The sequence below is a fragment of the Phoca vitulina genome, unplaced genomic scaffold, assembly GCF_004348235.1.
Source record: "Phoca vitulina isolate PV1807 unplaced genomic scaffold, GSC_HSeal_1.0 scaffold28, whole genome shotgun sequence".
NCBI classification, from domain to species: Eukaryota; Metazoa; Chordata; class Mammalia; order Carnivora; family Phocidae; genus Phoca; species Phoca vitulina.
The window spans coordinates 22,217,596-22,232,982 of record NW_022589731.1 but is presented as its reverse complement, the minus strand read 5'-3'; the positions used below and the strand labels follow the sequence as shown (position 1 = coordinate 22,232,982).

General features: G+C 44.0%; 1 protein-coding gene across 2 annotated transcripts in view; it reads right to left on the bottom strand.

Moving 5' to 3' along the window:
* Positions 1-15,387, bottom strand: part of DOCK1 (dedicator of cytokinesis 1) — a 487,093-nt gene that overhangs the window by 295,246 nt on the left and 176,460 nt on the right. For both annotated transcript variants that reach the window (XM_032423353.1, XM_032423354.1), the window contains exons 26-27: positions 5,614-5,741; positions 3,740-3,835 (exon numbers count right to left, since the gene is read on the bottom strand). In XM_032423353.1, the coding sequence (XP_032279244.1) occupies positions 3,740-3,835; positions 5,614-5,741 (224 nt within the window). The remainder of the gene's footprint in view (positions 1-3,739; positions 3,836-5,613; positions 5,742-15,387) is intronic.

The following is a 15,387-nucleotide window of genomic DNA, read 5'->3' as shown; positions in this document are numbered from 1 at the left end:
TCTTTCAGGCATCTATAAGATCTACGATTCTGTACTTGCCAGATGCAATTTTATTTGTTAAAAAAGTACGATACTTAGGATTATGGCACATTTTTATCCTATGCATGAGATGAATTCCAATAGCTCATTTCACACAGAATGCTGAAAGGTATAAACTACAACAAACAATATACAATCAACTGTAGAGTGTTTAGGAAACACCACAGACACAGATAAAAGAAAAGGCTCAGGGCACCTGGGTGGCTCAGTTGGTTAAGTGTCTGCCTTCAGCTCAGGTCATGATCCCAGGGTCTTGGGATCGAGTCCCACACTGGGCTCCCTGCTCAGCAGGGAGTCTGCTTAACCCTCTGCCCCTCCCCCTCCCCCTCCCCCTACACTCTCTCTCCAATAATTTTTTTTTTTAAAAGGCTCACACTGTATGTCACAGATTCTCCAGTGACATGGGAAGTCCCTCATTTCTCAGTTCCATACATAAATAGATGGGAAAACTGTCAGCCCACGACAGCATTCCCAACTAATAACATTCCAATGGAAACAAGGCCACATTCCAGGTATTATTGTTGACAGTATCGTGGAATAAATCATTACACGAAGCATAACTATTCAACACTTCTTTAATCACCTTAATTTTTAAATCCATTTCCAGTGATTACTTAGAAACCTTAAGCTGATTTACAGTTACACCATTGACATTCCACTTATGCAAAAACGAGTAGCAAACACACAGGGACTGAAATCTCTGTGATACACTGGAATATTACAGCGTACCCACGACAGGTCTGGAAACCATTCTCTGCTCTTCCTCTACTCTAAAAGGTCCACTGACTGAGTTTTTTGTCCACCCTGTCAGGGATATTTTTCTCCCCAGATCTTCCTCTAATCTAAATTCACAGATGACATTAAGAAGCTAATGCATCTGAGCAAATCGGAAAAGCAAGGTCAAGCACACGGAGCAGGACAGCATTTCCGTCTTCCCACTCTGTGGACATCACAAGGGCTCATGGTTCCGTGATGACTTAAAGATTCTTCTAAAGAACTCATTTTAAAAGGTAATCGTCCTTCGTGAAAGTATCCTGATGCTGCTGTTGCTAATTGAGTAATTACAGCTTATTCAGAATCTATTTTTTCTTTTGAGATTCTTTCCATGACGGCCTCGTTGGTTTCACAAAAGGAATCTCCGGACTCTTTTTATAGATATTAAAGATGTTGGAATTGGGAAGAGTCAGCTTAGGGCCTAAATCCCCTTCCTGCTTCTAAAGACTCCTGTAGGAGAAAGACAGGATGGTGGGGAATGGGCCTGGACATGGGTGGTTTGCTCTGCACCCCTGTTCCCAGACAAGGCCTTGAACCCTTGCTGACTGCTCAATAGGAACAGATCCCCACCTGGCTAAGACTGAGCCAGGGTTCTCACTGTCATCCCCCATTCTTAGAACATGCATGGGCTCTTCCTCAGGAACTCCTGAGGGGTCCTCCAAGCCCTTCAGGAAAGGGGCAACCGACCCTCCCTTCTACCTCCAGGGGATTCTAGCATGTGGCCCATGGAAATGACTGAAAGGGGCTAAAAGGAAAGGTGCTTGCTTACTTCGCTGGTCAGCTGTCTCCCTACCGAGGATGAAGACCTAGGAGCAATTCACAGACCCCTTCAATACCTCCTGGACACCACAGAGATGAGCAAAACCAGTATCAGTCTTACAGAAAAGACTAGGGAAACCAGCTCTGGCACCAAACCAGGGTGCCAAATCACAGTTTCCATGCCACCTGTGAAATCTAGAACTATTTCTTATGTCTCTGTAGGACATTTTCTGCAGTCACATAAGCACGGTAAAGTTGAGAATCAAATGAGAATCTTCCCACTCGTTACACAGTGGCCGGCACAGAAATTAAGTGTCAGTAACGTGCTGCTATCATGATCACCACTATGGGCATCATGCCCGAGATGAGAACTTTCCCAAAGGCATCCGGAACCACATGGTCCGAGAGAAGACACCACACTCCACCTGCTCTGTTCAACCTTCGCTAGATCCATTGATTGAAAGCACCTTACAATCTCTCCACATTCCAAGCACCATCCAAACTTCTATGAGCTCCTTCTTGTCCTCTTCATCCCAGCTTAACTGCTTGCCAGCAGGGGATGGCCCAAGTGAACACCCTGCTAGGGTCAGGCCCCTAACCCTAGAACTATCTCTTCAGTTCACTGGCCCCGACCCTGGCCACCACCCCCATCTGCCCATCACTCACTCCCTGTAACCCCACAGTACCATCATGTCACCTCCACCTCTGTAATCCAGCCCATTCCAACAGTTCAACCAGTTGAACTTGGTTTAACTTCAAGCCACACATCACCCAACCCACCTCAGGGCCCCTCAGAGGTCCACAACATGAGAGTGTTCCAAGGACACCCACGGCACAACCCCAGGAAGGCAGGAGCACCAGCCCCCGGGGGTGATCCTGGAGTCACCTCAATCTTAATCCATGGGGCCCCATCTCCACCCACCTATACAAAGGTGTTAAGATTAGAGAAAAGAACAGGATAAGGTAGACAAATCTACTACTGCAGAATAATGGAAAAGTCCACTGCAAAAAAGCCAACATACAGGGAAATGTTTTATTTCCTAATTTATACATGTGATCGTCCAAACCTAAATGAGACATACCTTAAAAAGGGAAATCTGAACGTAACACATGTTGAAACTCTGAAGCATAAAGTAGGCTGTTTTACTGGATGGAAACATACTCAGACAGCAATTGTCCCACTTCTCTGCTACCCAACTGTGACTTCACCCAAAACCGCATCCTTTACTCATGCCAGCCACAGAAACCAAACAGATCCAATGCTACCTATGTTCTTGGGCTTGCTGCCTGGACATTCATGTATGTCACCTTACTTGTCCCCTCCCAGGATAAGCAGAAAGAACTATGGTCACACAAGGAAGACCAATGTATCTAGTCTGGTTGCCAATGAAAACTCTTTAACTGGATGTTTTGTTCCTGGATTTGAAAAATTATTTTTTTTGAAATGCCATCAACCAAACTTAGTGAAATGATAACGTGTACTAGAAATGAGGGGAAATAAAAGGGACCTATGTGTGCATCTTTTGCCTAAGAAACCAAACTTAAGAATAATGGTTGGGAAGGAGAATGCTAAAATCTGGTGGGGGGCGGGGGGGGGGGGTCCCATAATACAAAACTTGAAAAACTGTCTAAATTATTATTAAAACTTTCTTGAGAAAAAAAATCACAGATGCAATTGCATACCTCAGTCATCTGTAGAAGAGAAACATCTACAATATATCAGAGTAGACAATAAAATAGCTGGGTTGGAGCACCTCAATTACTCTTTAAGGTCCTTCATAAAATTTTATTAATGGCATCTTAAATGTAAATACATAGCAAGAAACTACCAGAAGAATAAAGACTTAGAAGAAAATACATATCCTTTGCTAGAAGTAAATTACAAGTAAACTAGAATCAAATGTTTCTGTCTCCAAAATGTTGGTTTGCTGACCCTTCAACTTGGAGACTTGCTTCTAGAATCATAGAAAAATCAGCCTGTTCTATAAACCGGACTGCATATAAATGCATGTCAGTGGCTTGTTACAATGCAGTAAAAGTAGCTTACTGTCAAAAGGCAGCTGGAAAAGGACCAGGTGGATTTTCAGGCCTGAGAATAAGTGACATGCCTGAGAAGGATGGTCTTGGCCACCATCACACACCCAAGCACACGTCACTGATCACTTACAATGAGTTCGGAATCCCGTCCCATGGAAATGACGGTTCGGTTGACTGTCCGGAGAAGTTTCTCCATGATTATCTGGACATGCCTCTGAGTTGGCCCCTGGAGGAAGACACACCAATGAAAACCAACACCTAAGACAATCATTAGCATGCAAGCCTTGGCGGTTGTCACTGAATCCATTTACCCTGTAAAAAGTAAATCAATTATAATCCTTAACGAGATGAAGAATGGCCCTTGTCAAAGGCAAAAGCCTTCACAAAGAAAACACAAGGCATCTTATTAATTATAGTCCATTAATGGTAATTTGTTATATAATCATAGTAATTTAAGCAAACCTTAAAAATAAAACAAATCTGTTTAAACAATATAATGTTTATAATCCGTGATTAGCCCACCAATTAGTTTTCTAGAGACACTTGTCCATCTGTAAATGGGAAGCAGGCAGATAGCAAACCACAGATTATTCTGCACCAACAATCGTGTAGAATACAATGTATTTATTTTAGCACACTATCTAAAATTCATAGTGTGCCACAGATTTTTTTCCATCAGTAGAAATTTGCTCTGTTATTTTGTGTGTGATGGGATTCTTGACTCTTCGTCATGAACTTGGAAGTTGTTTAGATATGTCCCCTAGGTGCTCACATACAAGGCTCGGGCAGGCACCACCTCCACGACGAGGCTGGGCCATACAAGCTTCTTCACTCCCAACCTTCTCCCCTTTAAGAAAGGGGAAGGCCCTGGAATGGAGCCGCTGGAGGCTGGCTGTTGGATCAAGGCTTCTAAAACCTTTCAAAGGCAACTCCCCCGGAAGTTATAGACACCCTTGCTATGAAGTGATTTAATCTGATCTCTTTCTTCAATGGCACTAACGAGGCTCTGAGAGCATGAGCCCATGCAGGAAGGAAGTGGGCAGGACAGGTAAGTGCATGTGTTGACTGGGAAGGTGTCCAGAGGTCATGTGGGGGAGAGCACAGATTAAGCCCTGCTGACCTTAAAAACCTGGCCCATCTGTCTCCTGCTAGAGGCACAGATGGATGGACAAGGACCTATATGCCTTTCCAGACACACCCCGAGAATCAGGAGGATGTGTGCACGGGTACACAAATGTGTATTGGGGGGGGAGGGTAGTGTTGGGGATGGGAAGCCGTAGGGTCAGATTTTCCATATGCACTTGCACCAACTTCTAATTAAGAAAAAAGGTCAGTGGACTAGGCATACAATTTACAAATACAAAAGGAAATACCATTTAAAAAGAGAGAAAAAGCTAAAAAAGCACAGAAGGAAATTACTTGTGGGGAGAGGAAGGTGGGAAAGGAGGCAAAGAGCCATTCTTCTCAAAACTCCCAGAAGCACCAACAACTTAAAAACAAAAACAAAAAAAACCCCAAAAACTCTGTGCATGCATTACTTTAAAATAAGAATTGACAAAAAGAATATAGATAATTAGCCTCCATTTGTTTATTTCTACTTTTTAATATCAAAGTCGTTTTCTGACCTTAAGGATCAAAATCTGTCTTGGGGAGGCATTCACCTGATTAAGTCAGGGGAAAAACGTAAAGATTTTTAACTTAGAAGAATACACATTTTAATATTAGTACCTCACTTTATACATAAATAAGAACCATTGAAGGGTACCACTCAACAGAGAGAGAGAGGCTAACCCTTAAAATTAAGGTCATTTCTTTTTAAACGAGTCCTTTGTGCCTTTGTTAACTTTAAACAAAGTTAAAAATTAACTTTAAACGAGTTAAAAATTAACTTTAAACGAGTTAAATGTGCCTTTGTGCAGTGAGGCAGGGGCTCGTGGGGATCCTAAGGGGACCCCTGCTGCCGGGTGCGTGAAGACAGCCTGAGCAAGCACAGCCATTACTCACCACGTCCTTCCTATACAGAACCTCCAGGATGTTGCTGAGCAGGTGGCAACAGGCCTCCAGGTCTTCCTGTCTCTCCAGATGGTACTTGAGCTGATCCGTCATCATGGGAAGCAGGATCTCTCTGCAGTCTGCAGGGCACATGGGGCTGCCAGTCAGCAGGAGACCCACCAAGATACAACTCTATTTGCTAGAAGCTTGTTTTCCTAGCATGTTACATTGTTTTCAAGCATGTTATATTTACTTTCTTCCAAATATGAAACTGACATCTGGAGGGGGTCCGATGGCCAGATATGAGGAAATCACTTATCCTCCTCTGTAAATACTTTACACACAAGCAGGCATGCACACATCTATGTGTGTGTCTCCTTGTAAATATACAGTAACAATCCACAAACATATATAAACACATTGACATATACATCCCCTAGTGTGCAGATAGATATAAACACAAACACACCAGCTGGGGCTTTGACTAGTTTCCTGTGCTGAACTATAAATTCACTGACTTACAACTTTTAAAGAAATATTAGTTACAACAAAAATTATTTGAATTACAGCTACTCTTATTTTTTCCCAGGAGGACCAAAGCATGGTTTCGTTCTGCTCCCATATGCCTCATAAATAAAGGTTTCTGAGCTCAGCCGAGTCATAACCCACTAAATTCCCCGCTTGATCTTTGCTCACTCCGGGACAACTTTCTGGTAGGCTCACACCTGCAGAGACAGTTTGCAGAAAGCTCAGGACTCAGATTCTGGAAAGAGGTTATCGGAGTTGCAGGTCTCCTCCCTTCCTAGCAGGGACATCTTGAGCAGCTCACGTTAGCTCTGAGTCTCAGATTCCTCATCTCTAACATGGACACACGGCACTAGCTACTCATAGGTTTGGGGTACAATACTCCTACATGGTTAAGTTCGAAGGCCTGGGCCTCATTAGATGCTCAGGACAAGGTACTTGTTCTTATGACATAACACAGATACAGGAGAGGAGCGACAGCCTCTCTCTGGCCTACCAGACCCCTGCGCTAATGCACGGGCATGTGAAGGGGGGAGCCATGGGGAACGAGCCCTGAGCCTGGAGATGCGAGTCAGGGAGGCCTCCTCCAGGGGGGCACTGCCTTCACGTGCTGGCAAGAGGAACAGTAATTTCTCACATGGGGCAGGAAACCAAAGAATGGGAAACTTGTACACAAAGTCAGGCAGGAAGGCGCATAGGGCACATTTAGGAGGCACATGAACAGACACTTCTCCAAAGAAGACATACAAATGGGTACAGACACATGAAAAAATGTTCAACATTATTAGCCATCAGGGAAATTCAAATCAAAACCACATTGAGATACCACCTTACACCAGTTAGAATGGCAAAAATTGACAAGGCAAGAAACAACAAATGTTGGAGAGGTTGTGGAGAAAGGGGAACCCTCTTACACTGTTGGTGGGAATGCAAGTTCATACAGCCACTTTGGAAAACAGTGTGGAGGTTCCTCAAAAAATTAAAAATAGAGCTACCCTATGACCCAGCAATTGCACTACTGGGTATTTACCCCAAAGACACAGATGTAGTGAAAAGAAGGGCCCTATGCACCCCAATGTTCATAGCAGCAATGTCCGCAATAGCCAAACTGTGGAAAGAGCCGAGATGCCCTTCAACAGACGAATGGATAAAAAAGATGTGGTCCATATATACAATGGAATATTACTCAGCCATCAGAAGGATGAATACCCAACTTTTACATCAACATGGATGGGACTGGAGGAGATTATGCTAAGTGAAATAGGTCAAGCAGAGAAAGTCAATTATCATATGGTTTCACTTATTTGTGGAACATAAGGAGTAACATGGAGGACATTAGGAGAAGGAAGGGAGAAATGAAGGGGGGTAAATTGGAGAGAGAGATGAACCATGAGAGACTATGGACTCTGAGAAACAAACTGAGGGTTTTAGAGGAGAGGGGGGTGGGGGGATGGGTTAGTCCGATGATGGGTATTAAGGAGGGCACGTACTGCATGGAGCACTGGGTGTTATACGAAAACAATGGATCGTGGATCACTACCTCAAAAACTAATGATGTATTGTATGCTGACTAACATAACATAATAAAATAAAAATTAAAAAAAAAAGAGGCACATGCACAGAAGAGGGGGTGGGGGAGAAGAGGGGGGACGTAAGGACCAAAGAACGTCCAGGTTTTCATTTGTCTTTTAGATAGGATCAGAGAAAAGGATGTTCAGAAAATTAAAGAACAATAAGGCAACAAACACAAAGGAGATTAAAGACAAAATGTAATTATTAATTGTCTCTTCCAGTTGGGAAATCCCATTTAACTCCAGTATCTTCTTACCACCCTCACTCTGCTTGTGACACCAGCCCAGCCACCGCTATTCCCTTTAAAGTGTGGAGCACGAGAGAGAAGACAGCAGAGCTCTGGAACATGAGACAGCCTTAGCTTGTTTTTAGGATTGTACATTTTAGGGCTTACGTTAATGACACATAAAAACATGTTTTGCGCTGTTCCCTGAATTTTTTTAATAAAAAAAAATGGAGCAGGCAACATTGAAATGGTTCTTGCAAGTATGCTGAGACCCACTTAGAAGACTTCCCCAAGGACCACACGGTAATAGATGCCCAAGGGTGCAGGCGGGAGCCACAAGGACAAAGAAATAGCACAAACCCTTCTGTTCCACCTACTTCCAGGGAACCGCATGTAGGAAGCTCATGCTAAGGCTTTTTCAAATCCCATTTTGATTGATCCCCTGAAAAGGACTAACAGCAGCTCCATTTTTCCAGAAAGAGTTTGGTCCAGTGATTATATGATTTCACTTGTTGACAATGAGTCGTCAGTACTTAATGCGTGAGGTGCTGACATGTTATGCATCTTCAAGACAGAGGCCAGGCCCACCCTCCCGGCTGTAATGTTGGGAATCACTGGAGGCCAGGGAGCAAGACACATAGCATGTGGAGAGGTGCTATCCTGTGGGGACCATGAAGGACCCTCCATGTTTGTGTTCACGGATGTCAGGGGCCCTCACGTGATTCCCTTACCTTCTCAGCCAACAGCCCCGTAAACGCACAAGGGAAGTGCTCCAAAGAGCCAAGGCCCGCGGTCCGGGTAGGAGCATGCACAGGTGTCAGAGAGCAGCCCAAGACCAAACCAGTCCAAGGGAAATGCCCCAAGAAAATTACCCATGTCAGCGAAGGCAGCCTGGAAATGATTCAGTTCCAAATGCTGACCCACTGGACACATGAATCCCAGAAGCACCCCAAGCCTAGTGTCTTTCCTACAGAATCTCAACACTCACAAATGACATCTGCCCCCAGTAGGTCTTGACATGCTGACCTGAACCACAAGGCCACATCCAGTGTAAAGACTACATACCAACCTCCTCGAACCCAATAGGCTGGGAAGGTCTTCTGGCAAACCTGTCCGGGTCCAACTCTACTTGCGTCCATCCCCACAGCCCCTGGCGGGACATCTCCAGGATGATGGTCTCCATTCCCTTCTGTCTAAAACACACCACCCAGCTTGACCACCCTCACCAGGGGGCCAAGACATTGGTCGCCCCGTCCACTGGTTCATCCCTACCATGGCCACCATCTTGGAGGGAAGTCAGATTTCCAAGACATCTCAGAGGGAGAAGTTGGAGCCACAAAGCCCTGGACCCCACAACACGATAAAGGAAAACAAATGACTGTCAGCTGGACAAAACAAGCGTAGGAGGAACCCAACAGAAGTAGAAGGCCAGTCCAGGGTGGGAGGAGGAGTGTGTCCATGAACAGTCTCAGAAAATCAGAGGAACACAGTTCTGGACTCAGAGATGGCAGAAATGTCCCTCCAGGCACCGGGACCCAGGTGCCCTAGCCAAAATCCATCTCTTACCACCCCATTTATCTGTCATGCTGGACAAGCAGTTGCTGACTGCCCCGTTCTCAGAGGTAATTGAGTGTGTTAGTGTCATTTGTCAGAATTACTCCAGGGTGAGGAAGTGACGGCTGCCCTGTTCATCTTCGGCAGGACACGCTGTCAGCCACCTTCCGCTACCCGGGGGGATCGCCCACCTTCTCCCCAAGCCAGGGGTCTGCGTGTTAGCTGCACCTGTTTGTTATCCAGCTTCTCTTGATGAGAAATGACAACACTTTCCGGAAACTTCACTGCCATTCTGTCACAGAGAAAGACATTTCATTCTCTTAGCCTCCAGAGAACATAAAAATCATCCTCCTGATGAACCCATAACCACAAGCTGGATGTTTCTAGTAGCCACAGGAGAATATAGCTCATCTTTCCTTCGTCACTCTCCCCACCCGAAGCTGGTCACAGTAAAGTGGGGAAGGGGAGCAGCACCCTCCACTGGAAGGAGGAGGAGCCCATGCTGCCAGAAGGATGGTCCAAGGACAGACCGGGGTGCAGGACGGCCCCAGACACCCGGTGCGTGGACCACCGCAAATGACCACTGGTTCTACAATCCTTGCAGGGATCCAATCTCCATGAGAGAAGAGGGCTTGTTCTCACCCAAGGGGAGTAGCGCCCACACGTACACTAAGACCTGATTTTGTGTGTGTGTATGTGTGTGTGTATGTGTGTGTGTGCTCCTCTTAGCAGGAAGCTGTCACACGTGTCCCTTGTTCTTGGTCTGTAAACCACCTCACTCGCCTCCTGTTTGGTGAGAAGGAGGGACCTGTGGTCAGAGCCGCCCTGCCCTGTCCTTGGAAGACATCAGGGGAAGAGGCATCACAACAAGATCTCTCCCATTTCTGGTGACCCAGTTTCACGGGACGGCCTCCGAGCCAGCCCAGACGGGAGTGTGCGGGTACACGTGTGCATGTGCGGACACACGTGGGAGAGCTGGTGTGGGCCGTCCGCCGTTCCAGGTGCACCGGACTGAGTGGCAGGTGTGCGGCAAGAAGCCGGTGTGCCTGCAGTGCTGTCCCAGCTCCACAGCTGCCCCCGCCAGGGCCCAAGGGACACAGGGTCCCCAACCTCATCTCTCAAAGCGCGTCTCTTACTCCACATTTCAGTGATTTCCAGCTTCTTCAAGAAGTGGTGGCACAAGTTCCAAGTGACATGCAAGTCTCTCAAATTTTACCAATGGGTCAAAACAAAAACTGTAGAGCACAGAGGAAAGTACCCCCCCACACACACACACACAGCACACACACACCACACACTCCTACCACAAACACACATACACACCACACACACTCATTACATACACCACACTCATACCGCAGACATATACACACCACACATAAGCCTCACTCACACCACACCCATACACACCACACTCACAGCACTCACTACACACACACCACACATACACACTACATGCACACTGAGCAAACACACATTCATGCCTGCAATGAAGAATTTTAAAGCATCAGATGCAGTCTCTGACAGCTGAGAAAGAAGAATCTCCTTTCATATTCTGAATGTCCCAACTCGGTGTCCTGAATACCCTTCCCCATAAACAGAGTGCCATTTCTCTACCATGATTGATGCCAATAGTCCAATTAGGTTCAAGGCAGATGCCCTGGGAAACTGACAACCCCCCCCCCAAATAAACAAACAAACCTTTACATTTTAACAGGAAACATGTTTTAACCAACTACCCACACATAACCATTTGGAAAACAGCTACAATAAATATTTGACTGGAAGCCTCGGAACCTGGGTCACTCTTCAATTTTGGGAAAGGCTTTACTCTGATTAAGGTTCAACTTACCCACACACATTAGGAAATTATAAAATCCACCCTGCTTACTCTTTGCTTTGGATCTTGGGCAAGTTACCTCTACTCTCTAAGCCTTAACTTTTTTATATGCAAAATGGGACTGTGTTTATCTCTGAGGTTCGCTGTGAGAATCACATGATATAATGTGTGCATTTGGCAAATAGGAGCGTTCAATAAATGGGAGCTGCCAATAACAATAACAGAAAAAATATCATTATACAAAGTCAGCCTTTTCAACAAAAAGTACACAAAGACAAATGCCTCAGAGCTGCACTATCTAAGAGGGTAGCCAGGGCGCACTTGAAATACAGCTGGTGCTGCAGAGGAATAGAACTCAAATTTAGTTAATTTTTAAGTAATTAAAATGTAAATGTAAAAAAATGATACTTGCTTATTGGAAACATTAGTATGGAAGACTGGAACAACTTGAGTATGGGAATTTACTTTTCAGGGGAAAATTTTATGAAATGTTCAAAACACAGATTAAGTATCTGTGATGAAAATTTAGCATCCAAATTGAGATGCGTTATTGGTGTCAAAAACACACTGGATTTCAGAGACTCAGTTTGGAAATAAACGAATGGAAACCAGGTCATTAGTAATATTTAGATTGAAGTCATGTTGAGATGGTATTTTAGATAAATCATTAAAATTAATTTCAGCAATTGCATTGTACTTTTTTTTTAATGCAGCCTCTAGAAAATTATAAATTGCATTTGTGCCTCACACTGCATTTTGTTGGACAGCCTGGTCTTAGAGTATGCTAGGAAGCAGATGTTAAAGACCTCCTGTGTGATTTCTCATTTTAATGAACTGGTGTTCATTAAACACTGAAAGGAGAATGAAGGCCACCGCAGATCTCTCCTATCAGATCTCTTTTCACATGGATGTGACCACAGGGCTTGGGAGCGCCGGATAGTTGGAGTCGAACCAGAGACAGAACCCACAGGGAAGCAGAACTAGCTAGCACAGTTCTGATTTTCCCTGCCGGACGAGGGAAATGCAGGCAGCCCAGTGGACAATGACTCCACACAAATCAGCTGTGGGGATCGGAGGTCCCAGCCACCCTCCACAACCCCCTCTCCCAGTGTGATCCACTATGATTACAGACAGCAATAAATCGACATCTGTTCATCCTCAGCTGTGCGGGCTGAAGCCATGATGATTAATGCTCTGGTAATGGGCACAAAGTAAAAAATATTAATCTTTATAAAAGGTATTCAACAGGCATCATCAGCTTATAAATGTCCAAGTAGAATATCCGTCTATAACCCCATTATGGCTCTACATGAAAGCAAGATGCAAATACGAGAATGAATTTGTCCATTTAAAACATTCGTATTATGAACACTGAGTAATGTGCTGCTTAATTTTTAGTTTGGTCACATTAAACAAATGATCCATAAAGTGCATTTAATAACCTTGAGCCTGTTACACAGAACTGAGATCCAGATTAACACTTTTAATGAGAATTAAACAGAAGGAGCTATATAAATGGGGGATGCTTGTTACTCATTTGTTATAGACACTCATCTTATTTTTCAACTATCTAAGAACTCTGTACCCACATGATTCAATTTGTTCAAATGATTTTCTCCCTCAAGTCTTCAAACAACAGAAAAATGGGAGTCAGCAATGGAAGGGATCACAGGAGCCATCTACTTATGTCCAGATTGACAGATGGGGGTACCAGGAGCCACAGAGAAAGGACGTGCAGGGATTGCGCCACTAAGCAGCCGAGCCAGAATTAGGTGCCTGATCCCAAAGCCACAGCTCCTTAGAATAAATGATACATGCATGTACCCACATGTAGTTCAGGAATCTTTACATGTCAAATGCAGATTACATTTTTCCAAGTATTATTTTAATGTAACATGTCATAATCATTGGTAGTACCAGGAGAATCAATTCAAATTGAGCAACCCTACGTATGTCATTTTTCCTTTTTTGATTTCCTTTTTCATTTCTTTTTCCATTTTTCCTCCTTGTCTGTGAAATCAAGTAAATACAACTGCCCTGCACCATATTTCTATTCCTATCATCTGGTAACACCTTCATAAATATTTTGGTCAAAAGCTCCTCAGTGCCACTTGGCTGAAATTATCAGAAATAAGATAATCTGCATGTCAGCTTTGAGGTATCCAATGTCATGGAATTTTAATTGACAGGATGACATTAAAAGAATCCGTGGGGTGCCTGGGTGGCACAGTCGGTTGAGCGTCTGACTCTTGGTTTCTGCTCAGGTCATGATCTCAGGGTCATGAGATCAAGCCCCATGGCAGGCTCCACGCTCATGGAGTCTGCTTGAGATTCTCTACCACTCCCTCTGCCCCTCCTGCTCATGTTGTCTCTCTCTCTTTCTCTGTCTCTCTCACTGAAGTAAATAAAATCTTTAAAAAAAAAAGAATCTTGGAAATTGGAAGGAGAACATGGTAGCACATAGATTGTATAGCAATGGGAAAAGAAGCTGATCAAAGATATCTTCTGGATGAAGCCACTGGACCTAGTGTGTCATCTTTTTGGAGGAAGGAATGGGACAGCAGATTATTTTGTATCCCTCAGTTTTGAGAAGTTTAATAATAGCAGTTAAACGTTCATTTGTATTGTAGTAATAAATAATTTTTCAGAAGAAAGAAATGAACGAACAACCAGCAGAGAAAAATCACAGATGAGTCCCATTTACAAGTAGATGAAAAAACTAGATGAAAAAATTAGAGTCAAGTAAAATCCTGGGGAAGATTATGTGGGAAGTGCCAGTCAGGCCAGGAATCTAGTCTGTAGGTAGATGGAAGTGCATTAAGGAGGTGGCTTGGTAAGTTCAGAAGGAATTCTACAGGTCTGCCAGTCCTTAGGCAGAATCTTACCATGTAGAGGATGAGAAAACAAAGAGACAATATACAGAGCTGGGGTGTGGTGTGCATTATTTTAACCAGGAGAGTGAAGGTAGCCAAGAACATAGGTCTTGGTCAATGTACTCCAGCACACACACAGTGTTCTGTTACTACGCACATTTGTTCAGATCACTTTCTGCCATCTGTCACTCTATATATTCCTAAAAACTCTCTAGATCATTCTAGCCTTCCTTACATAAAAATGTACAGGACCATACTGAAATCTGAGGACTGCTGCTTCAAGGACCACTATGCTCTGTCAAACTTGTATCTTATTCACTTTATGGAAAAGACGAGAGTTGCTTAGCATCATAGCCACATTTGTTGCACCTAAGTGGAGCTTCTGAACTTTGTACTGATTAAAATTTTCATAAATGTTTTCTCATGGTGGTAGATTCTTTGTAAATAAATTGGATTCCAAGACTGAGTTGACCAGCTAAGATTAAAAAAAAAAACCAAACCCACAAACAGCAACAACAACAAAAAGCCCACAAACTCCTGTTTGCCCTGACAATGAAATGTATATGTTAAAAACAGTGTCAAAACCCTATAGTCCAATCCACTCCATCTTGAGGGATGGTCTGTGCACTCAGGGATGGGTTTACGCAACAGAAAAAGAATGGGGTCTTCAAGGAGAACCTGGGAGATGACAGACAGACCTGGGGCTCCCCCCAGCTGTCCCAAGCAAGTTACTGTAGGTAACCTATCATGCGGGTACAGAACTAATCTCATATGGCTTGGAAGGAATCATGAACTGGGGAGACTCAGAGACTTGCTGCCCTGATGCCCTGTGTGAGCATAAACAGATACAGGACAATAGAGGCAGCCTCTTCTAAGGTTGCTCTTCTTGCTCCCAACATCAAGCAACAGGGATAGGAGCCCACCCAGAGGTGCGTACAGAACCAGGGATCAACAGACTATGATAAAGGTCAGACCAAATACAAGCTGAGGAACTACCCGTTTGATCACAGATATGAGTCCCAACACACACACAAAAAAAAGAAGAAAAAAGCAGGACAACTCCATGAGCACAACACTGCAATTTTGCTTATTTATTTTTGCACAGTTTTACATTTATTTATATGTTTGTTTATTCATATATTTGTATTTTATCTTGTTCCATATGGCATTTGAAGTGAGTTCTGTATTCAGAATGT